Source organism: Callithrix jacchus, chromosome 2 (genome assembly GCF_049354715.1).
Source record: "Callithrix jacchus isolate 240 chromosome 2, calJac240_pri, whole genome shotgun sequence".
Taxonomy (NCBI): Eukaryota; Metazoa; Chordata; class Mammalia; order Primates; family Cebidae; genus Callithrix; species Callithrix jacchus.
In genome coordinates this window covers 7,311,330-7,335,420 of record NC_133503.1, presented here as the reverse complement: position 1 = coordinate 7,335,420, position 24,091 = coordinate 7,311,330, and the positions used below count along the sequence as shown (strand labels likewise).

Below are 24,091 nucleotides of genomic sequence, written 5' to 3'. Positions count from 1 at the left end.
AGATACTGGAAATGTCTCAACCTCTTTAGGAAGTTCCTATGCATGGTAACGTTTGAAAACCACTGGTATAATAAATGAATTCATGGGCTTCAGAGCCAGAATTAAACAGGATTTGAATCCTGACACTACCTTCCCAATTTAATACACAAGGGAAATCAGCTACTATGAAGAGGATGCATTTACACCTTCTTGATTTAATCAGGTGAACGAAAATTCTGGATGAATATCAGTGGCTCTAGGATGTCAGTTTCACAAAGATTTTATAAATTACCATCAACCAACTTTATTTAACAAAGACAGATTATCCCCTTTAGGGAAATGCTATGTTCCGTATAACTGACTTACATCATTTTTGTTTCCATGTTTCTCAACTCCGGTCATTTCACTGTAAGTTGTGAGACGGGCATGCCATTTTGATTCTCACAGGTTTTGGCTATATCTGCATGGTAGGCACTACAGAAGAATTGCTGTCAGTAAAAGATGACTTGAATTCCAACTGTCAATCTCTCTGATACTTTCACAGATTCTAAACTTAGAAATAGCCAAAGAGCTGACCCAAGAAAGCTTGGGATCTGGGTACTGGGTGTTTTGATTGGTAAGAATTTCAATCTTTGTTGTTGTTGTTGTTTTATTTTTTAATTGCATTTTAGGTTTTGGTGTACATGTGAAGAACATGCAAGATTGTTGCACAGGTACACACATGGCAGTATGATTTGCTGCCTTCCTCCCCATCACCTATATCTGGCATTTCTCCCCATGCTATCTCTCCCCAACTCCCCACCCCCTGCTGTCCCTCCCCTATTTCCCTCCGACAGACCCCAGTGTGTGATGCTCCCCTCCCTGTGTCCATGTGTTCTTATTGTTCAACACCTGCCTATAAGTGAGAACATGTGGTGTTTGATTTTCTGTTCTTGTGTCAGTTTGCCGAGAATGATGGTTTCCAGGTTCATCCATGTCCCTACAAAGGACATGAACTATTTGTTTTTTATGGCTGTATAGGATTCCATGGTGTATATGTGCCACATATTCCCTGTCCAGTCTATCATCGATGGGCATTTGGGTTGGTTCCAAGTCTTTGCTATTGTAAACAGTGCTGCAATAAACATTCGTGTACATGTGTCCTTATAGTAGAACGGTTTATAATCCTTTGGATATATACCTAGTAACAAGATTGCTGGGTCAAATAAAATTTCTATTTCTAGGTCCTTGAGGAATTACCACACTGTCTTCCACAAAGGTTGAAGGAATCACCACACTGTCTTCCACTAATTTACACTCCCACCAACATGCTTAAAACCCTCAATAAACTAGTTATTGATGGAACGTATCTCAAAATAATAAAAGCTATTTACGACAAACCAACAGCCAATATCATACTGAATGGGCAAAAACTGGAAGCATTCCCTTTGAATTCTAGCACTAGACAAGGATGCCCTCTCTCACCACTCCTGTTCAATATAGTACTGGAAGTTCTAGTCAGAGCAATCAGGCAAGAAAAAGAAATAAAGGGGATTCAACTAGGAAAGGAGGAAGTCAAATTGTCTCTATTTGTAGATGACATGATAGTATACCTAGAAGACCCCATTGTCTCAGCCCAAAATCTCCTGAAACTGATAAGCAACTTCAGCAAAGTCTCAGGATACAAAATCAATGTGCAAAAATCACAAGCATTCCTATACACCAATAACAGACTTAAAGAGAGCCAAATCAAGAACGAACTGCCATTCACAATTGCTACAAAGAGAACGAAATACCTAGGAATACAACTTACAAGGAATGTAAAGGACCTCTTCAAGGAGAACTACAAACCACTGCTCAACGAAATAAGAGAGGACACAAACAGATGGAGAAACATTCCATATTCATCGTTAGGAAGAATCAATATTGTGAAAATGGCCATACTGCCCAAAGTAATCTATGGATTCAACACTATCCCCATCAAGCTACCAATGACCTTCTTCACAGAACTGGAAAAAAAAACACCTGAAACTTCAATTTTTTTTTAATGTTTAGTTGATACTCAACAGAATCAAGACCCCCAAATCTAGTGGTAAATTGTGTTAAGGAGTGGATTTTTATATTTTTTAAACTTACACTGATTGCAATAATAGAAAACAGTGTGGGTGAGCTTAAGGACATGATGATGGTGATGAAGGTGGTGGTGATGATGATGGTGATGAGGGTGATGACAGTGATGATGATGGTGATGATGATGATGATGGTGGTGATGGCAATGGTGATGATGGCTATGGTGATGATTATGGTAACGGTGGTGATGGTGATGATGATGATGGTGATGGTGATGAGGTTGATGACAGTCAGGATGATGGTGATAATGATGATGATGGTGATGATGATGGTGGTGATGGCAATGGTGATGATGGCTATGGTGATGATGATTATGGTAACGGTGGTGATGGTGATTATGATGATGGTGATGGTGATGATGGTGATAGTAGTGACAGTGATAATGATGGTGTTGATGATGGTGATGGTGATGACTGTGGTAATGATGTTGATGGTGGTGATGGCAATGGTGATGATAATTATGGTAATGGTGGTGATGGTTATGATGATGATGATGATGGTGACAGTGGTGATAGTGGTGACGATGGTGATGGTGATAGTGATGATGGTGACAATGGCCATGATGGTGGTGATGATGAGGAGGATGATGGTGATGATGGTAACAGAGATATTTCAAAGAATCCAATGACAAGCTGCACAAGCAAATTAACAGAAACACAGGAAGCCACGAGTGCTCTTGAGTTTTCATCAAGAAGAGCTAATGGATCTTTGTTCTAGAACCTTGGTTTTACTTGGCTTTGCTCCCAACATCCACAAAAGAGAGAAAGAGAGACTCTAATTGACCCCCTAAAGTCACTTCTCCCTTTGACCAATGTACCATGGCCTGGAGAGAAGGGTCTTTCCTCCCATGGAAGTGTCATGGTGTCTTGCAGATCCATCCCTGAGAGTGCGGTGGCCAATTCCCAAAACAGCCATCCAAGGCCATCTCATTGTCATTTACCACAGTCAAAGAACAAAAATAAAGTAGAATAGAATGCAAACTGCCAATAGACTGGTAGCTTGTTGAGGACAGAATCTACGCCTGATCCATCTTTCTGATATTCCCCATAAAGACTCAGTGGTTGAGAGCACTGGTTTTGAACCCACCTTACCTACTTCAGTTTAAATGGCCATTCCTCTTACACATTATCTGACTTTGGCGACATCTCGAGTACTGTTTACTCATCTGTAAAATAAAGATAGCACTAGCACGTAACTCCAAAATTTTTGCAAGGATGAAATGTGAACACAAGTATCCTCTTAACACAGCACCAGCAAAGTACAGGATTTCACCATCTCCGAAGCACTACTGGGCCAACTTTCAACCATAGCCCAGACAGGAAGGTACAAACGTCACCAACTGACAGCAGACAGACTATTTTTTTCAACCTGAACCTGTTGGATTATCCTTTTAATTCTAAAAGAAGCATCCCAAGGATGGTTGTCTGGAGATGTCAAAGCCATCCCTTAGCAGTGAGGTATGCCCCATGATGAACCAATCCCAGCTCATCCAATTTAGCCACCACGGGGGATCTTCCTGGTATCTTCCTTGATATCTCAGAATACACCTTCATGCTCTGCTTCCACTAGAGAAATCATTCTAATTCTTAAACGGTATAACTCAGTGAGAAAAGGGCAAGTCTTAACCTCCTTCTCACCCAATCTCCAGCCTCTTCCCCTCAGGGCTGGAAATAGAAACAGGGTTTGGGCTTCCAGGAGAGGTGGAAACCTGTGTCCACCCCTTCAAAGTGCCTGGAGAAGTCGGGACCTGGGTGGGGCATGGCTGCAAGGAGATTCATGGAGGCTTGGGGCTCCATCAGCAACACACCTGCTGCCAAGCCTGTCTTTGGAAGAAGACTACAGGACATCACTGGGAAGTATTGGGCAGTGCTCCAAAGGCATAATAGCTACCCCCAGGGGGCACAGCATCCCACCCTGATCTTTCTGGGACTATGTAAACCTTTGGGTTCTTGTATAGTCCAATGGGGGAAAAATTCCAAATATCAGACTTCTCAATGACCTTGACCAATTGGGGTTGTGGAGTGTGGCATTTCTTGCACCGCCATGACAGTGGGGCAATGTCTCCTGATACATATTGGAATCATGACCTTTTTGCCCTCTCCCTATGGCGGGCTTCATTGTTCCCTTCTCTTTTTTTTTGAGACAGAGTCTCGCTCTGTCGCCAGGCTGGAGTGCAGTGGCGCAATCTCGGCTCACTGCAACCTCCACCTCCGAGGTTCAAGCAATTCTCCTCCCTCAGCGTCCTGAGTAGCTAGGACTACAGACGCGTGCCACCATGCCCAGCTAATTTTTATATTTTAGTAGAGATGGGGTTTCACTATGTTGGCCAGGATGGTCTCGACCTCTTGACCTTGTGATCTGCCCACTTCGGCCTCCCAAAGTGCTGGGATTACAGGTGTGAGCCACCTGTAATGAGGTGCCCGGCCTCCTTGTTCCCTTCTGTTTTTTGTTTTTTTGTTTTTTTTTTGAGACAGCGTCTCACTCTATCGCCAGGTTGGAGTGCAGTGGCGCGATCTCGGCTCACTGCAACTTCCGTTTTCTGGGTTCAAGCAATTCTCCTGCCTCAGCCTCCCAAGCAGCTGGGACTACAGGCATGCACCACCACACCCGGCTAATACTTTGTACTTTTTAGTAGAGATGGGGTTTCACCATATTGGGAAGGATGCTCTCGATCTCTTGACCTCGTGATCTGCTCACCTCAGCCTCTTGAAGTGCTGGGATTACAGGTGTGAGCCACCATGCCCAGCCTCATTGTTCCCTTCTTAACTGGGGCCATTCCTTCAGTCTTCCACCCACGGAAAGTCAGTGAGGCCTAGGCCTGTAAGGCCAAGAACCAGAGAAGCCAGGAGAGACCTTCAGAAAAGGGCCAGCTGCAGAGAAGATAGGCAGCGAGTTAAAGGGAGGTCCAGGCAGGATCTACAATAATGATGGGATCTGGGTACTGGGTGTTTTGATTGGTAGGCATTTCAATCTTCTTTTTTTTTCAGTCTAGTTGATACTCAGCAGGACTAAGCTCCCATATCTACTGGTAAATTATGGTAACAAAAAAGTACCAGGATGCGGTAAATCCTTCCAGGTTCCATCTACCAGCAGCACAAGGTAGCTCCAAACCAAGATCCTAATAATCATATTAGGATCTACTTTTGTAGTGATCTAGCTGCTGTGCTAAGCACATGATGTACGCTAATCTCACCTAGTTACCCCAGCAACCCTGACAAATAGCATTAAGAACCCCACCCTGTACGGGAAAAAACAGACCCCATAACTTGCTCGAGATTACTCAATTGGGAAAGTAACAGCTCACTTGCCCCTTGAAGCAACAAACCCTCAACTCTTCCCTGGGCCACATTAGGGCTGATTCAGGGCTTGGGCAGATCTGATCCTGAAAGAGAAGAATAGAACTCTTCCTGGGGTGTGGAGGGCATGGGGTAAGGGCCAGATTGCTCTGGTGGTCTTTTCTATTCCTTCTTAAGGATGACGGGAGGGACAAACAGACCTGACTCAAAGTAGAGCTGTTTTCATTATTCACAGTAGTAATGATCCCTAAAGTTACTACCAACAGTGAATCAGTGAATACCGAAACATTGCTCCTACTGGACGTGCAGAGTTAGGTTCCTGCAAGCCTTTGATCCCATTTTCATCAATTGATCAATGCACAAACTTGTTTACGTGGGTTTCTGTAGAACAATACTTTTTCTCATATCTGTTATTGATTCATTGACATTAAACTGACAGACAACAGCACTATAATTTATGCCTGAATGAAGCTCATGTAATACATGTATTTTCTCCATAAGACACATAACGAAACCTTCTCATGCTTAGGAACACTAGACAGGACTTCAGCAGTACATTTGGGTGGTGCATTTTGAACAGTGAAATAACCAACAAAAGCACAAAAAATGGGAACATGTGGCACAGAGATCACAAAAAAGATGATTATTTACAGAATGAGCTGGAACAAGGAGGCAGAGTCACCTGGTTTAACCTCAGCTATGCGTGTCCTTTGGGCAACCCCATATTTTCAACGTTCTGTGCCTCTCTGAGAATGACCATGAAAAAGCTGCAGGATTTGAGGGTTGCACATAAAGTTCATGGAGTAAGGAAATACACAAGATCACAATTCCTGAAATGGTGAGGAGTGACTGTAGCTTCTTCATGACCTCTATAGTCTTTGATGAGAAGAACATCCAAGTCTGTAAAAGGAATATAATACCAGCCCATTCTCAGGGTGTAATGGTGACAATGCAAAAAACAAAAAAAACAGGCAGTGGTAGTTTTATAAAATGGGCTCAGAGGGCCAGGCACGGTGGCTTGTGCCTGTAATCCCAGCACTTTTGGAGGCTGAGGTGAGTGGATCACCTGAGGTTGGGAGTTCAAGACCAGCCTGGCCAACATGGTGAAACCCCATCTCTACTAAAAATACAAAAATTAGCCAGGCATTCTGGCATGGGCCTGTAATCCCAGCTACTTAGAGGAGGCTGAGGCAGGAAAATTGCTTGAACCTGGGAGGCAGAGGTTGCAGTGAGCCAAGATTGTATACCTGCACTCCAACCTGGGCAACAGAGTGAGATTCCATCTTGGAAAAAAAAAGCGGGGGGGGGGGTTGCTCAGAAAGCATTCCTTTCCTTCTCTCTGTGTCCAGGCACATGCATTAATTAATATCTCAAGCTGAGCATCATGGCTCACTCCTGTAATTCCAACGCTTTGGGAGGTTGAGGTGGGAGGATCACTTGCGGGCAGGAATTTAAGACCAGGCTGGACAACGTAGGAAGACCTCATCACTACAAAAAAATTTTTCAATAGTCATGCTTGGTGACATGCTCCTGGGAAGGCTGAGGTGGGAGGATCCTTTGAGCCCAGGAGTTTGAGGCTGCAGTGAGCTATAATTGTGCCATTGCACTCCAACCGGGGGTACAGAAAAATACTTTGTCTCTAAAAACAATAATAATAATAAATTATCTCCAATCCCAACAACTGTTAAGGAGCCTCTGCAAGGCTGACTACTCAAAACCACACAGCTTGAAAGCATCCAACCCAAAATTTTAGCAAAAAGGACCCATTTTCATTCCTCTCAAGCCACTGCCAAAATAACTACTATATGCATAGGCTTGGCTGTTGGTATTTGTCTTCTTTCTTTTGTTTTTTCCTCACTTCCTCTTCTCTCAGCCCAGGGAGACTGACTACATCAAGGAAGGAAAGGAGGCGATTCGTCTAGACCTGGCAAATGCCATCACACAGCAAGCCTGCCTGTGGCAAGTTCATGCATCAGGTAAGGGCGTTGGATCCCAGCAAGTCACACAGCACCGAAGTCATCTTCACCTTTCAGCTTCTCCCAGGCCATTCGCTCACCAAACAGACAAATATCTGCATTTTTGTAGGTAAAATGAATGCAGAAGGAGCTATTTCCAAAGACAAATGACTGTCCTTTCTCCTTCAGCAAAGTTTAAAAAGGTAAAAATTATCATATTACGGGCACAGTGGTCATGGAGAGAAAATGAGGCCACTTCTCATCAGGGGGAATTGCACTCCTTGCATGGGAATGTTTTAGCATTAAATGAACTCTCCTATCTCCCGCCTGCTAATAAGAAAGCCTTCACCTCCTGGTTTGGCAGGGGATCTGAAATTTGCATTTAGATGGAGCTGTTGTAAAGATGGCCCAGCACAGGAGCCTCCCTCCCTTATTTACAATAGCAGCTGTGTGATAAAATTATTATCACATAAGTGGTTGTTTTGCTGGTTTTAATAGGGCTGGAAGCAGAATGGAAGCCTGTCATCTGAATTAGTCAATGAAAGGAGAGGATCGCTTCTCCGCATGGTGGTAGCTCAGGAGCCACCTTGACAACAGGGAGGTGTGCTATCTCCCTTCTGTCCCCCAGAGCAAGGCCAGCAAGAAGATGCTGGCAGAACAGGCAGTGGTGGAGGCTGCTATTGCTTTTCGGATGGATTTCATGTTACAATTTGCAGATCATTGGAGGTAGACAGCACATGAATTATTGCTCTCATTTTTCAGATGAGGAAACTGAAACCTGGGAGGGGAGAGTACAATGATTCTCCTTTAGCCATGCCTAGAAAATGCCAGAATTTGAATGAAATGGTAATCCCAACACAACACACTGTCTACCACCAACATCTACCCTTCTCCTTACCTTCCACCCACCCTTGAAAATTCATCTTGAGTACTTAGGATGCAAAAAAAGAACAGCGAAGCTGGAAACAAAAGAGCTATCATTGATTCTGATTCCTGTAAGCAACGATGCGACCTTAGGTCGGTCCCTCTTCCTGTTTTTCCTTTAGCCTCAAAGCTTTACCCGTAAAAGTCAAGGATTTGGACAAGTATATTGAGGAGAAAAGCTTGCCTCTCTTGCCTGAGCATTCCAGCTCATTTTAACATCGCATATGTGCCCCTCGTGTGAACTGTCTGAGCAAATGTACTGCAGCTGTTGCAGGTGTCAAGAACATTAGTCTGTTTCCAGCTCTTGCTCAGTGATTTTCAGAGTTTAGCTACCTTCACAACCACCTGGAGGGCTTGTTAAAACACAGTTTGTGGGGCCCCAGCCCCCAGGATTCCGATTCAGTAGGTTCAGGGTGCAGCCCGGGAATCTGCATTTCTAGTATGCTCTCCAGTGACACTGATGCTATCCATCCGGAGATGACACTTTGATAACTACTCCCCTAAAGATAAGAAAACTCATCCAAGGCACGACTCTGGCCCCTCCCTTTCTGTGCCATAACTAGAGCTTCATCCTTTCCCATTATTTTTAAAATTTTTTAAGAAACTAGGTCTCGCTCTGTAACCCAGGGTGGAGTGCAGTGGCGTGACCATGGCTCACTGCAGCCTGGGCTTCCTAGGCTCAAGCAATCCTTCCTCTTCAGCCTCCCAAGTAGCTGGTACTACAGGTGTGCACCGTCATACCTGGCTCCTTTTTCCTGTTTTATTGTGGAGATGGGGTCTCACTATGTTGCCCAGCCTCATCTTGAACTCCTCCTGGCTTCAAGTGATCTTCCTATCTCAGCCTCCCAAAGCACTGGGAGTATAGCCACAAGCCACTGCACCAAGCCCTTTTACCAACTGTGTCTGCCTACCTGCGACGACATCACATGGTACAAGCCCAACAAGTGAGGTATCTTCCTTCCATCCGAGTGCTTTCATTGGCTGGGGGAACAATAACCGCCATAACTGACCAAACTTACCTCCGAGCTAGAGAGGCTGATCTTGAAATAAGCCGGCAGAAAAAAATCCCTATTTTGCAGGAGCTACAAAGCCAAGTCATACAAGGTCATTGGATGGTTAGTCAAATGATATACGTTGGTTGTATGTCCTATAATCAATAGACGTGTAACTTCCCTTTATCTAGGGATTGATACAAAGATAGAAAGATAGACATCAGCTGAAGGAATCTAGAAGAGGTGCACCCAGGGAAACCCAGGAAGCCAGATAAGGGAAGCTCTGCCTTCACCACAGACATTATGTTGTCCCTGTAGGCCTAGAAGATGATCATCATAGCTGCTTCTGTCTCACTTAAGACATCCGGCCAGGGATCCTGGCCGGGCATGGTGGCTCACACCTGTAATCCCAGTAATTTGGGAGGCCGAGGCGGGTGGATCACAAGGTCAAGAGATCGAGACCACCCTGGCCAACATGGTGAAACCCCATCTCTACTAAAAAAAAAATACAAAGATTAGCTGGATGTGGTGGCGCGTGCCTGTAGTCCCAGCTACTTGGGAGGCTGAGGCAGGAGAATTGCTTGAACCCAGCAGGCGGAGATTGCAGTGAGCCAAGATTGCGCCACTGCACTCCAGCCTGGTGCCTGGCGACCGAGCAAGACTCTATCTCAAAAAAAAAAAAAAGACTGGGATCCTGTCTACCCATCCCAGCCTGTGAAGGGGTTATTGAAAAGCAAATTCCATGTACCTGTGGCTGGGCCTTGGGAAATCCCAACAGGTTAAGGTAATAAAATTGTCCCAAGGCTTCCTACAGGAATTAAAATTCCTGTGACCGAGAGTTACATGCATTTGAGGCAGGCCATCCATCAGGTGGCAGATGACAAAGTTATCCTCAGTAGAAGCTAGTTGCTTAAGAAAAAGCCAGAAAACATGGTTGGCTTAAGCAGATTGTGGTTCCACCTATAAACCCCAGGAAAACCAAGGACAAGAGGAATGAGGTGTGTGGCCATGTCAGCTCTTATATTTACTTTTTATTATTTATTTATTTATTTGATATTATTTTTAAGATGGAGTCTCACTCTGTCTCCCAGGCTGGAGTGCAGTGGCACGATCTTGGCTCACTGCAACCTTCATCTCCTGGGTTCAAGCAATTCTCCTGCCTCAGCTTCCCAAGTAGTTGGGACTACAATTATGCACCACCACACCCATTATTATTATTATTATTTTGCATTTTTAGTACAGACAGGGTTTCACCATGTTGACCAGGCTGGTCTTGAACTCCTGCCTGTCAGCTCTTTTAGAAGCTAGTTTTCCCTAGCCAGGGACAGACATTTACACCCAAGCAGTAAGTGAGGAAAAACTCTATCATCCACACTAAAAAAGAGACAGAGAGAAAAGATCAGAATGTTCAAAACAGATTCTTCCCAATCTGTATTATTTGATCTGAGAGCGATATGCACCCATTCTGTGCCCACACCCCCCACCCACAGCACAGGATCCTTGAACTCACTGTACATCTCCCCCGATGCGTCATTGCTGCCCAAAGACTCAGGAGCGAAAGAGTCCTCCTTATTGATGAAAGAGAACAAGACCAGCCTGACCAACGTGGAGAAACCCCGTCTCTACTAAAAATACAAAATTAGCCGGCCGTGGTGGCAGGCGCTGGTAATACTTTAACCAGAGAGCCTGTAATACAATCTCAAATAGGGGCAAGGGTGGAGGACTGTGCCCTAGAAATGCATTATCCTTAACCTTAAAAGACAAGTTTTCCTCTGTTTTGTGTGTGTGTGTGTGTGTTTTGTTTTTTTTTTTTTTTTTTTTTGAGATGGAGTCTCCCTCTGTCACCCAGGCTGGAGTGCAGTGGTACAGTCTCATCTCACTGCAATCTCTGCCTCCTGGGTTCAAGCAATTCTCCTGTCTCAGCCTCCTGAATAGCAGGGACTATACGTATCCACCACCACGCCAGGCTAATGTTTGTAATTTTAGTAGAGTCAGTATTTCATCATACTGGTCAGGTTGGTTTTGAACTCCTGACCTCAGGTGATCCACCTGCCTCAGCCTCCCAAAGTGCTGGGATTACAAGCATGAGCCATGGCGCCTGGCCTGTTTTGTGTCTTTTTAAATAAAATAGACATTCAGATAACATTTATGATAACTTTAATTCATCTTTGACTATGTGTAAAGAATTGCTTCTTGTGGCCGGATGCAGTGGCTCATGCCTATAATCCCAGCATTAAGGGAGGCCAAGGCAGGAAGATCACTGCAGGCCAGGAGTTTGAGATCAGCCTGGGCAACATGGAGAGATCCCACCTTAAAAAAAAAAAAATTAGCCAGGCGTATTAGTCTATTCCTGCATTGCTGTAAAGAAATACCTGGGGGCTGGGCACTACTGCTCACGCCTGTAATCGCAGTACTTTGGGAGGCCAAGGCGACTGGATCACCTGAGGTCAGGAGCTTGAGACCAGCCTCACCAACATGGTGAAACCCCGTCTCTACTAAAAATACAAAAACTAGCTGGGTGCAGTGGCACGCGACTGTAGTCGCAGCTACTCAGGAGGCTGAGGCAGGAGAATCACTTGCACCTGGGAGGCAGAAGTTGCAGTGAGCTGAGATCAGGCTACTGCACTCCAGAATGGTGATAGAGTGAAATTCCATCTCAAAAATAAATAAATAAATAAATAAATAAAAGCAATAGCTGGGACTTAGTAATTTATAAAGAAATGAAGTTTAATTGGCTCACGATTCTGCAGGCTGTATAGGAAGCACAGTGGCTTCTAGGGAGGCCTCAGGAAACTTTCAGTCATGGCGGAAGGTGAAGGGGAAAAGGCACGTCTTACATGACTTGAGCAGGAGGAAGAGAAGAGAGAGGGGAGGTGCTGCACAGTTTTAAATAACCAGATCTCAGGAGAACTCACTCACTATACAGTACCAAGGGGGGACGGTGCTAAACTATTCATGAGAACTCTGCTCCTGGGATCCAATCACCTCCCACCAGGCCCCAGCGCCAACTCTGGGGATTACAATTTGACATGAGATTTAGGCAGAGACACAGATCCAAACCATATCACCAGCCATGGGAGCTCACACCTGTAGTCTCAGCAACTCCAGAGGCTGAGACAGGAGACTTGCTTGAACCCAGGAGTTCAACACCAGTCTGGGTAACATGGCAAGACCCTGTCTCTACAAAAAAATTAAAAAAATTAGTTAGGTGTGGTGGTACACACCTGTAATTTCCAGCTACTAGGGAGGCTGAGGCTGGAGGATAACTTAAGCCCAGAAGTTAGAGGTTGCAGTGAGCTATGATTGCATTGCTGTGTACTCCAGCCTGGAAAACAGAGTGACACTCTGTCTCTGGGGGGGGGGAGGGGAGAAAAAGGAAAAAATTAGAATTGCTGCTCCTTCTCCTTCCACTGAGTCTTCGGCATTCATTAAAGCATCCAACCTTGCCAGCACTCAGAACACACGGGAAGTCAGCAGAGGTCCCTGAGCAAGCGAGTGAGGCTGAATGCCTGGGTTCTGATGGAAGAAGCAACGGTTAAAAGATTGCCACCTGCTTCTGCTGCTTCACCTCTAGCCCCCGCTGTGGGGTAATGACCCCTGAAAGAGAAGAGGGAAGGCTGGACAGAGTGCAGAGGGAGAAATGTAGATGAAAAGAAATCAGAAGGCTTTTCTTTCATGTTTCAAGTACCAAATTATGCTTGACATTTGAATTTTCCCCAAGGCTCACTTCCATAAAATCAAGCCAAATTACCCTGAAAGGGTTAGAGCTTCCCGGAGAGACTTTTGACTGTAATCAAACAGGTTTCCTCCATGGTTGCAGACATTCTGAAAGGGTCTGGGGGAGAAGAGGGAGGAAGGGCTGGCTAGGGAAAGCTGGCTGAGGAACGGCATGCGTGGAAGGTACATTTCTGGGCAGAGACTCATCGTGAACCAGAGCATAAAAACAGCTCCTTCAAACACAGACATCCCAAGGAGCTGGAAGGGTATGGAGAGGCCGGAACGTTCTGGTGCACAGGGACGTGTAATGATACTCATATTGGCTAACATTTATGGAGGTTTATTGCAAGCTGGGCGCCGTGCTGAGAACATCACTCATTTGAACTTCACAACAGCCATAGAAAAGCAGGTACTGTTATTATTATCATCCTCTGTTTGCAGATGTGAAAGCTGAGACCGGGAAAGATGAAGTCATTTATCAGGTCTTTTAAATACCAAAGCCCAAGCTACAGTCACTACTGTGCTGCCTGAATGAACAGGGACAATGCCATGGCAATGGGAAGAGGAAAGGTGAGACGTGGGCCACAATATCACTGGATCTTTTTATGAGTTGTTTGATTGGATCAATCAAATCATTTACTTCCTTTTTTTTTTTTTTTTTGTTTTTTTGTTTTGAGATGGAGTCTCTCTCTTCGTTGTCCAGGCTGGAGTGCAGTGGCTGGATCTCAGCTCACTGCAACTTCTGCCTCCCGGGTTCAAGTGATTCTCCTGCCTCAGCCTCCCGAGTAGCTGGGACTACAGGCACATGCCACCACACCTGGCTAATTTTTGTATTTTTTTTTTTTTTTTTTTAGTAAAGATGGGATTTCACCATATTGGTCAGGCTGGTCTTGAACTCCTGACCTCAAATCCGCCTGCCTCAGCCTCCCAAAGTGCTGGAATTTTTTTTTTAAGTGACACTTTTCTGGCGTTTTTTTAAATTTCAACTTTTATTTTAGGTTCAGGGGTACCTGTACAGGTTTGTTACGTGGGTATACTGCATGATGCTGAGATTTGGGGTACAAAGGATCCCCTCACCCAGGTAGTGAGCACAGTATAGTACCAGATAGGTAGGTTTTCAGCCTTTTCCCCTTTTCCTCTCTCCCTCCTCTAGTAGTCCCCCATGTCTACTGTTCCCACTTTTATGTCCATGTGGACCCAATATTTAGCTTCCTGTTTATAAGGGAGGACATGCAATATTTGGTTTTCCATCTTGCATTAATTCACCTAGAATAATGGCTTTCAGCTGCATCCATCTTGCTGGAGTGCAGAGACATGATCTCGGCTCACTGCAGCCTCCGCCTCCTGGGTTCAAGCAACCCTCCTGCCTCAGCCTCCCAAGTAGCTGGGATTACAGGTGCATGCCGCCATGTCCGGCTAATTTTTCGTATTTTAGTGGAGGCAGGGTTGGCCAGGATGATCTTGATCTCATGATTTGCCCACCTTGGCCTCCCATGCTGGGATTATAGGAGTGAACCACCATGCCTGGCCAATTTTGTTCTTTTTAATGGCTGTGTAGTATTCCATGGAAATCGTCCGGTTTCAAGGGCCTCATCTAGACTAGCTTATATTCACTGGCTAACCAGAAAACACCAATTTCATCTTGGCATTCACCTCTGGATAAGCCAGTATCAATGCTTGATAGGAGTGGATGCCACATTGGAAAGAATCTCCAAGACAAGTAGTAGTTTCCTGTTGCAAGAGGCCTTGGCCCTTCCAAAAATGTCCCATCACTTCCTCAAAAATTAAAAGTAGAACTGCTTTAGGATCCAGAAATATTCCTTCTGGGTATACATATAAAGGAACGCATCTCTTTGAGATACAAGCTCTGATCTTAGGAGCAGTTTAGGGAGGGTCAGAATCTCGTAGCCTCCAGCAGCCTGACTCCTAAACCATAATTTCCAATCTTAGTATCTCAAAGAGGTATCTGCACCCACATGTTTACTGTTGCATTATTTACAATAGCCAAGATATGGAAGCCGCCTAAGCATCCGTCAGTGTGTGAATGGATAAAATCACGGTATTAGATATACAATGGAATACTGTTCATTCATGAAAAAGAACTGAATTTTACCATTTGTGCAAACATGATGAGTCTGCTGGGCATTATGCTAAGTGAAATAAGCCAGACACAAAAAGACAAATACTGCATGATCTCACTGATATGTGGAATTCAAAAAAGCCAAACTCATGCAAGAGTAGAACAGTAGCTGCGAGGGGTTGGGGCTTGGGGGAAATGGGAAGATGCTGGTCAGAGAGTACAAACTTTCAGTTACAAGACGAACAAGTTCTGGGGATCTAGTATACAGCTTGGGTGGTGACGTTAATTTGATTGTAGTAATCATGGTGCAATACATGCATATGAGAAATCATCACATTGTACACCTTGAATATATTCTGTAAGGGAATCGGGGAAGCTTCCCTCTTGGCCTTGGAGGGTTCGCTGAAGAATCAACTCACAATTAGGCAGACTAATAAGAGAAAAAGCATACACATTTATTTAACCATGCATGTGGGTCATGGAGCGACAACCCAATTTCACAATGGGGCCCAATCACTTATAGAACTGAAAACTGCTTTTGCAAAATGATGCCTGAGGCAGTGAAAGAGACCTAACCTAACCAACTCCACCTGTCTTCTAACCTCCAAGCTGTCCCTGTTCATTCTTGGGTGTAGGCCGAACTAACTTTGAGAAGACCTTAGTTTATAGTTTAAAAACAAAGGCGATAACAGCTCTTTCCCAAAATAAATCTCCTTCTTACCTGGGAACTTGACTGCCTTTGTAGGTCTAAGAAATTAGCCACAAGATTAGAAAGTATGGTTTAGGAGCCAGGCACGGTGGCTCATGCCTGTAATCCCAGCACTTTGGAAGGCCAAGGCAGGTGGATCACCTGAGGTTAGGAGTTTGAGACCAGCCTGGTCAACATGGCAAAACCCCATCTCTGCTAAAAATACAAAAAATTAGCCAGGCGTGGTGGCTCATACCTATAGTCCCAGACTTGGGAGGCTGAGACATGAGAATCGCTTGAACCTGGAAGGTGGAAGTTGCAGTCGGCCAAGATTGTGCCACTGCACTCCAGCCTGGGCGACTGTCTCAAAAACAAAAAGGAAAGAAAGGAAATTATGGTTTAGGAGTCAGACAGCTGGAGGCTACAAGAGTATGACCCTCCCTAAACTGCTCTTAAGATCAGCACTTATTTTGCAGACCCTGCTTGATGGATCAGCTGGCACCATCCACATGGATAAACTGGCTCATGTGATCTTGTGGCCCGCAGGAACTGGCTCAGCACAAGAAGACAGCTTTGACTCCCTACGATTTCATCCCTGACCATTCAGCACTTCTGGCTCACTGGCTTCCCCCCCCCATCCACTAAATACTCCTTCAAAACTCTAATCCCTGGAGTTTCAGGGGAGACTGATTTGAGTGATAACAAAACTCCGATCTCAGCACAGTCGGCTCTTAGTGAATTGCTCTTTCTCTGTGGCTATTCCCATCTTTAAACATTGGCTCTGTCTAGGCAGCAGGCAAGGTGAACCCATTGGGCAGTTATAGAACCTCCCATCAAAAGGGGTTATGGGTTATTCTGTGGAGAGGCATTAAATGATTACCAAGATAAAAATGAATGTGTATTTGAGAGAATGAATGGAAATTGCAAACAGAGATAGACTTGTAAATGGTTCTCTTTGGAAGCTGAATGAACCAGGCAGACAGGTATTATTTTGTAAAATGGTTAGGCCAGATCTGGCTACACTCTTGCGTTCCTTTCCTGCAATAATGAGATAGCAGAGAAGAGAAGGATAAAGCAATCATGCTTCTTGATGGGCCCAGCTGATCCTCATGAAGATAATGGAAAAGTCTTCCCAAGACCTGTGGATTTCGAAGGGTTTTTCAAAATATTCATTATACCAGGGAGTCATATTTGGGGATGAAATTCTCAATGCTCCTTCAATTCAATCTTTGTCAATTAAATATTTGAAAAGAAAATGTTTTAAGAGAATCTATCACATAGGTCTTTGCGGGTGTTGCCTTGGAAGCTGATTCTGTTTCCTTGCAAACCCCTTGCCGGCTCTGCCCACAGCTGTGGTTCACACTCGTTCCTACCGTATTTTGCTTCTTTGCTCTCAGAGCAGTGAACTCGCCTCCCTGGCCAGTGACACCACTTTAATTGAGGTCACCATCATTCTCTCACCTGGATTATTTCTAAAGCCCTCTCACAGTTTTCCACTCCAACTCCTGACCCCTCCGTGTTTCTGCCAGTGATCTTTCTACAAGCAAAGCTGATGGTTTCACCGCCTGCTTAAAGCCCTGCAGAGCTTCCTACTCTTCCCAGAGCTGAGCCCAGGATCCTCGCTGGCTGTGCAAAGACCTCCTGGCTCTGCTCACCCTGGGCACATGCATCTTTCCAAGCCTTGTGCTCCATCCACTGTGGATCATTAGCATGTCCATAAATGCTCTGTAATTTCTTCAGCCACTGGACCTTGCGTATGCCACCCTCCTATCTTCAGCCAGATCAAAGTGACATGATGGGAAGCAATATTGTTAGACAGAATGAATTCCAAGTTTCTCTTCCTGGTAGTTTGCCTATCTTCAGCAAAAATCCTGTTACATCAGTTGAGCCAAAACTCCCGTTACCCCTGATGTTTTCTCTTCGTTAGTTTCTATCTACTAACTCACACTCTGCTCTGTGGCTATATAAGCCGCTTATTCCTACTGGATTTGGAACTGAGCCAGTCTCTCCCCGTCACTGTGAGTCCCTGTTGCAGTGGTCTTCTTCACAGGGGACATCTCGTGCCAACTGTTCAGTGCTGAATGAAAGCCATGAAACAGGTGGGGGTCCAGCCCTATTGCGATGGTCCTGAATAGTCTTTCTTATTATGCCTGAACAAGTATCATGGAAGAATTTTTCTTTAACAGCTCATACACAGCATAATGGTCTGAAGACTTCACTGCCTCCTTCTCCTATTTACCATTTACAGGTAAAGCTCTTGTCTTTCTTTTCTTTTTTTTTTTTAGACAGAGTCCTACTCTGTTGTTCAGGCTTAGAGCGCAGTGGTGTGATTTTGGCTCACTGCAACCTCTGCCTCCCATGTTCAAGCGATTCTCATGCCTCAGCCTCCCAAGTAGCTGGGATTACAGATGTGTGCCACCACACCTGGGTAATTTTTGTATTTTTAATAGAGACAGCATTCCTCCATGTTGGCCAGGCTGGTCTAGAACTCCTGACCTCAAGTGATCCACTTGCCTCGGCCTCCCAAAGTGCTGGGATTACAGGCGTGAGCCACGGCACCCGGCCCAAAGCACTTGCATTTCTAACTACATCTTGGCATCTGCTTCCCAGAGGACCTGAACTGATACAGTATCATTTACGGATTAGGATACTGAGATCCAGAGAGACTAAAGAACATGCCATAGGTTGCCATCCAAGATAATAGAGAACAGATAGAATCTATGTCTTGAGAGATGAATATCATGGTCTAATGCACAACGGCTCCCTCTCTGCTAGAGGATGAATTATTTAAAAGTCCAGATAAGGACGGCGGATATTGGACCTCATGTGGTTTGGGCTGAAAAGACATGAAACCCAGAAATATTCAGGCTGGTGCCAGAAATCCATCAGCAGGCAGAAGGCCCAGTCTGTCACCCTGGGATGAAAGAGTCAGCACCGGTTTTAGGAGATCAAGATCACCAGTATTAGAACTCGTCAAGAATCAGGCAAGGAATGCTTTGAAAATCCTCATCTGTAGCGACAGTCTAAAATGAGAAGCAGGAAATAGCAAAATAAGAAAACGGGCTAGCTATATGTATGCTTCTAACTGGGACTATTGGCCAGGGTCTTTCTCATCTCAGGCTGCTTTTTGAGAGGCATCCTGGCTGAGCCAGTTCTCACCCCATGTCAAAACAAAGGCAGACCTGACAGATGGGATCAGAGAAAAGCCAATTTCCCTCTACCTTAGTTCCTTCCAGTTAGAGCAGCAGGATTCAAAAGCACAATGTGGATTACCATGGCTGGGCAGACATTTCTTGGTCATTTTCCAAGTTGAAGGAACTCTCAGAGAAGTGGGCTCCTGGACCATGCAGAGCAGAAAACAGACTGGTTTTATTCTTTAAAGTCAGTCTCTCCCACTGTATCTTCAGTCTCCCTACATTTCAGAGTATGATGTGCCACTCTGATAGAGTTTGCCTGTGTCCCCACCCAAATCTTATCTTGAATTGTAGCTCTCATAATTCCCACATGCTGTGGGAGGGACCCAGTGGGAGGTAACTGAACTATGGGAGCAGTTTCCCCATACAGTTCTTGGTAGTGAACAAGTTTCCTGAGATCTGATGGTTTCATAAGGGATTTCCCCTTTTGCTTGGCTCTCGTTCTTTCTTGCCTGCTGCCATGTAAGATGTGCCTTTTGCCTTCCACTGTGATTGCGGGGCCTCCCCAACCAGGTGGAACGGTGAGTCCATTAAACTTGTTTTTCTTTATTAATTACCCAGTCTTGGTTATGTCTTTATCAGCAGTGTGAAAATGGATGAGTACACCTTTCTATCATCAAATGAATCTAAAAGACCTTCTCCCCCAGAATAGTAGCAATTACATTTTTCAATCCATTGTTGGAGAAAGTAAGTAACAATATCTATGAAAAGATACACTCAATGAGTCAATTCCTTAAAATAAAAGTGTATGTTATTAATCTCAACATCTTCAAATATTAGAAAATGAATAATACGTATATGTACAAGATGTCTTACCTATTTGGTTCATAAGATAAGGCTTTTCTAAATGTGAACTTTATACACATGGTGTCAAGCCTGATCCTGAAAATCCCCATTTTACAGAGGGGTTCTGATGTCCCCAAGTTTCAAAGTTATTTTCACTCTGCCAGATTGGCACAGTGTGTTTTTAACTCCTTTCTGATCTCATGTGTAGGAAGAAATAGAATTTCAATTGCCTTAAATTACATTCTCTGAAATCCTTTTTCTTTTCTCTTTTTTTTTTTTTTGAGACAGAGTCTTACTCTGTCACCTAGGCTGGAGTGCAGTGGTGCCATCATAGCTCACTGCAGCCTCAATCTCCTGGCCTCAAAGTATCCCCTACCTTGGCTTCCTAAGTAGCTGAGACTATAGGTGCACACCAGCACACCCAGCTGATGTTTTGTTTGTTTGTTTTCTGTAGAGATGGAGTCTTATTATGAGGCCAAACTCCTGGCCTCAATCTGACCTCCCACTTTGACCTCCCAAGGTGCCAGGATTGCAGGCGAAAGACACTGCACCTGACCAACATTATGTAGATTCTAAATCAGAAAATGGTCAATTTCCAAAAAGGAAAATACCCCAAAGCCTCCCCATCAGCCTCTCCTACCGCCCAAGCTGTGTTGGCTGCCTGCTCTCTACTGCCTTCCTCCATCTGTGTCTCCACGCAGCCCAGACTTCTGTCAAAGCCCCAGTGTGAGCTCCCAAAGGTTAGCAACAATGGCCTGTTTCTCTCCATCCCCTTAGTGTCTAGCACAGAGTAAGAACTCAATGCATGCATCTTGACTGCATAATAAAGAAGTCTGAGGAATAAAGTCAGGAGAGAATTTCCATGGAAGGGGACAAATATTCGGGGTAAATCTTAGACGTTAATCAAAAGAACCAAGGCAGAGACTCCTGCAGTTTCTAAGACAGAAACCAGGTGACCAAGCAAAAGAATCTAATCCCTGGCTATGAGTCAATCAATCGATCAGTGATTGTAAGACGAGAACCCGATCTCATCGTGATCAAACTACAGTGGATTTTGTTCTGCATACAACAGCAGCACCAATTTTTTTTTCTTTTAGATGGAGTCTTGCTCTGTAGCCCAGGCTGGAATGCAGTGGTGCAATCTTGGCTCACTGCAACCTCTGCCTCCCGGGTCATGGTTCAAACAATTCTCCTGCCTCAGCCTCCCAAGTAGCTGGGATTACAGATACCCACCACCATGCCCAGCTAATTTTTGTATTTTTAGTAGAGACGGGGTTTCATCACGTTGGCCTGGCTGGTCTCAAACTCCTGATCTTGTGATCTGCCTGCCTCGGCCTCCCAAAGTGCTGGGACTACAGGCATGAAGCACTGTGCCCAGGCAGCAGCACCAATTTTTAAAAAATGATTTGCAAACCCCCTGCAATACTGGGCTATGCCTACCAAATGCCAAGCAATAAATAACAAAATAGAGGGTAGAAGCATCAAACAAATGGGTGTTTGAGCACCACAGAGAAAAAGTAATTAGATCCAGCCATATCCATCTGTGTGTCGAGACACACCAACCCATTCTGTGCTTTCATTCTGAGCAGAGAGTTCTGATTAACTGCCAGGTTCTCAAGCTCTTTAAAGTCTGTTTTTAAACTCGAAGGTCTGACATTTCAAAACATAAATGTTACGGGTTTTACGCATTGTGGCGTGGTGTGTTTGTCATGCTCCAATCCCAGATACATCAGCAATCCCCCACAAAAGGCAAAAATGGAAGGGATGACTTTCTAACCAAATGATTCTGCATTCATGTGCTGGCCTTTGGGTGGGATATACTCCTTTTTTTTTTTTTTTTGAGATGGAGTCTCCCTCTGTCATCCAAGCTAGAGTGCAGTGGCATGATCTCAGCTCACTGTGACCTCCACCACCCTGGTTCAAGTGATTCTCCTGCCTCGGCCTCCTGAACAACTGGGATCACAGGCATGCACCACCGAGCCTGCCTAATTTTTGGAATTTTAGTAGAGACGGGGTTTCACCATATTCACCAGCTCAAAATCCTGACCTCATGATATACCTGCCTCTGCCTCCCAAAGTGCTGGGATTACAGGTGTGAGCCACCGCGCCTAGCCGGGATAATACTCTTTGCTGGAGGGTTTAGGAAAAGTGAAGCCACATGATCCCCTGTTGAGAAGGATGCAGAGGCAGGACTGCCACCTGGACCCTGGAGAAACATGGCAGCTGGGTTCACTTCTCTTTACATTGTCCTCTTGTTCCCCTGAGAGCTGAGTCCTAGGCGGGCGACCGGAGCCTAGCAAGACAGAAGCTACAGTTCTCTCAAGACGAGTTGTCACGAAGAAAGATGTTCACTTGTCAATGCCACAGAGAAATTTTCATGGGGATTACAATTAAAATATGCCATCCAGTATGGATCGGCTTCTCTTTCGCTGTTAAGCTTCCATGCCCACTCTCTAACCAACACACACATTCAAGTGACTGTAACTTTATAGAAATAGAGCAGCCAGTTGCATTGATAATAAAAATAGCTGACATTTATTGGGTACTTACCAACTACTGAATTCCTTCGCCATCTCTCCACTGCATGCTGTCCAGAAAGCAGCCCATGCCAGGCAGTGCCACCATGGGAATTAAACAACAGGGAACTAGATATGAACGTGCGGAAACTGGGAGATGAGCTGTCCCAGAGACTACGGACAGCAGGAAGCTGCTGCTCCCTCTGACCCTTTCATTCAGTCCCTCCAGCCACACTCAGAGTAGATCAGACCAATGGTGATACCGCCAGCTGTGATCTTTGTGCTGTCTGCAGTGCATTATCTTCCTGGTCCTGGCCGCTCCCTCTCTGTCTGGAGAAATTCTACTCATTTGGGTTCCCCATCTCCTGCTTTCTTACATTGACTTTGTTTTTCTCTCTTTGCTACCAAAACTCCCAGAGAGGCAAAACTAAGTTAAAATTCAGCATGGGGTCTTCCCACCAGAATGGAAGTTTCCTGAAGGTAGGGACCTGAGTAAGTTATCTCTGGTTCTTGAAGAGTGTCGCTTCGTTCAAATCATGAGTGAATGAACAGATGAACTAAGGCCTGTGGCATCTGACTTTACTGATTATTTTAGATGTAGAAAAAGCATTCCCTCTGACATTTATTTTTTGAGATAGAGTCTCACTCTGCCCCCAGGCTGGAGGGCAGTGGCACAATCTCCACTCACTGCAACCTCAGCTTCCCAGGTTCAAGGGATTCTCCTGCCTCGGCCTTCCAAGTAGCTGGGACTACAGGTGCCCACCACCACACCCAGCTAATTTTTGTATTTGTAGTAGAGATGGGGTTTCACCATATTGTCCAGGCTGGTCTTGAACTCCTGACCTCGTGATCCACCCAACTCAGCCTCCCAAAGTGCTGAGATTATAGGCGTGAGCCACCATGCCTGGCCTCCTCCGACATTTTTTAGGCTCCAAAGCATTGCCTGAATATAGGCTAATAAAACTTTAAATTAATGCAATAATGCCATAGTAAACAATTCATTCTTCTTTGTACCCTTCATCTTTTATTTTATTTATTTGTTTGTTTATTTATTTTTTGTGGTGAAGTCTCACTCTGTCACCCAGGCTGGAGCACAGTAGCATGATCTTGGCTCACTGCAACCTCTGCCTCCTGGGTTCAAGCAATTCTCCTGCCTCAGCCTCCTGAGTAGCTGGGACTACAGGCATATGCCACCACACCCAGCTAATGTTTTGTATTTTAGTAGAGACAAGGTTTCACTGTGTTGTCCAGGCTGGTCTCAAACTCCTGAGCTCGGGCAATCTGTCTACCTTGGCCTCCCAAAGTGTTAGGATTACAGGCATGAGCCACCACACCTGGCCTCTCTTCCTCTTTAAGGTGTGAAAAGATGCAACTCAACAACTACTTTGTATGTCAAATTGCTCCTTGGTGTTCTTTTTCTTACTTTTGCTCCTATCCTAGTTGTTCATCCACATAAATTTGTTGGAAAATTCCAGAATTCATTGAAATAGGCTAACAGCAAATAATCAGTTAATAATGGCTGCTAGTAGTCATTAAAAAAGAAAGTATCTTTTTTTTTAAGCTCTTTGAAACTATTATTTGGCTTTTTGAATTTTTTTAAATTTTTTACTCTTTTAGAGAATGGTCTCACTATGTTGCCCAGGCTGGTCTCAAACTCCTGGGCTTAAGTGATCCTCTGGCCTCAGCTTCCCAAAATACTGGGATTACAGACATGAGTCACCATGCCCAAAAAAAGAAAGCCATTGTTAAGCCAGTTTTCGTTCAGGTTTTGTTGGATTTCCTTGTTGTCTGGGGAGGCAGTGTGTACTATGCATGGCCTCTATAATCATTCTCAAATGCAGTTACATTTCCAGAG

At 44.8% G+C, this 24,091-nt stretch overlaps 1 protein-coding gene across 2 annotated transcripts in view; it reads right to left on the bottom strand.

Annotated features, from left to right (window-relative positions):
- Positions 1 to 839: 839 nt before the first annotated feature.
- LOC118149171 (uncharacterized) overlaps positions 840 to 24,091 on the bottom strand; it is a 300,718-nt gene continuing 277,466 nt past the window's right edge. The window contains exons 18-19 of one of the 2 annotated variants that reach the window (XR_013528662.1): positions 4,786 to 4,958; positions 840 to 3,253 (exon numbers count right to left, since the gene is read on the bottom strand). Coding sequence is in view for 1 of the 2 variants with exons in the window: in XM_078354318.1 (XP_078210444.1) it covers positions 1,960 to 2,649 (690 nt within the window). In the remaining variant the exon portion in view is untranslated. Of the gene's footprint in view, positions 4,959 to 24,091 lie in introns of both variants that reach the window. The other variant, XM_078354318.1, reaches the window with a different exon arrangement.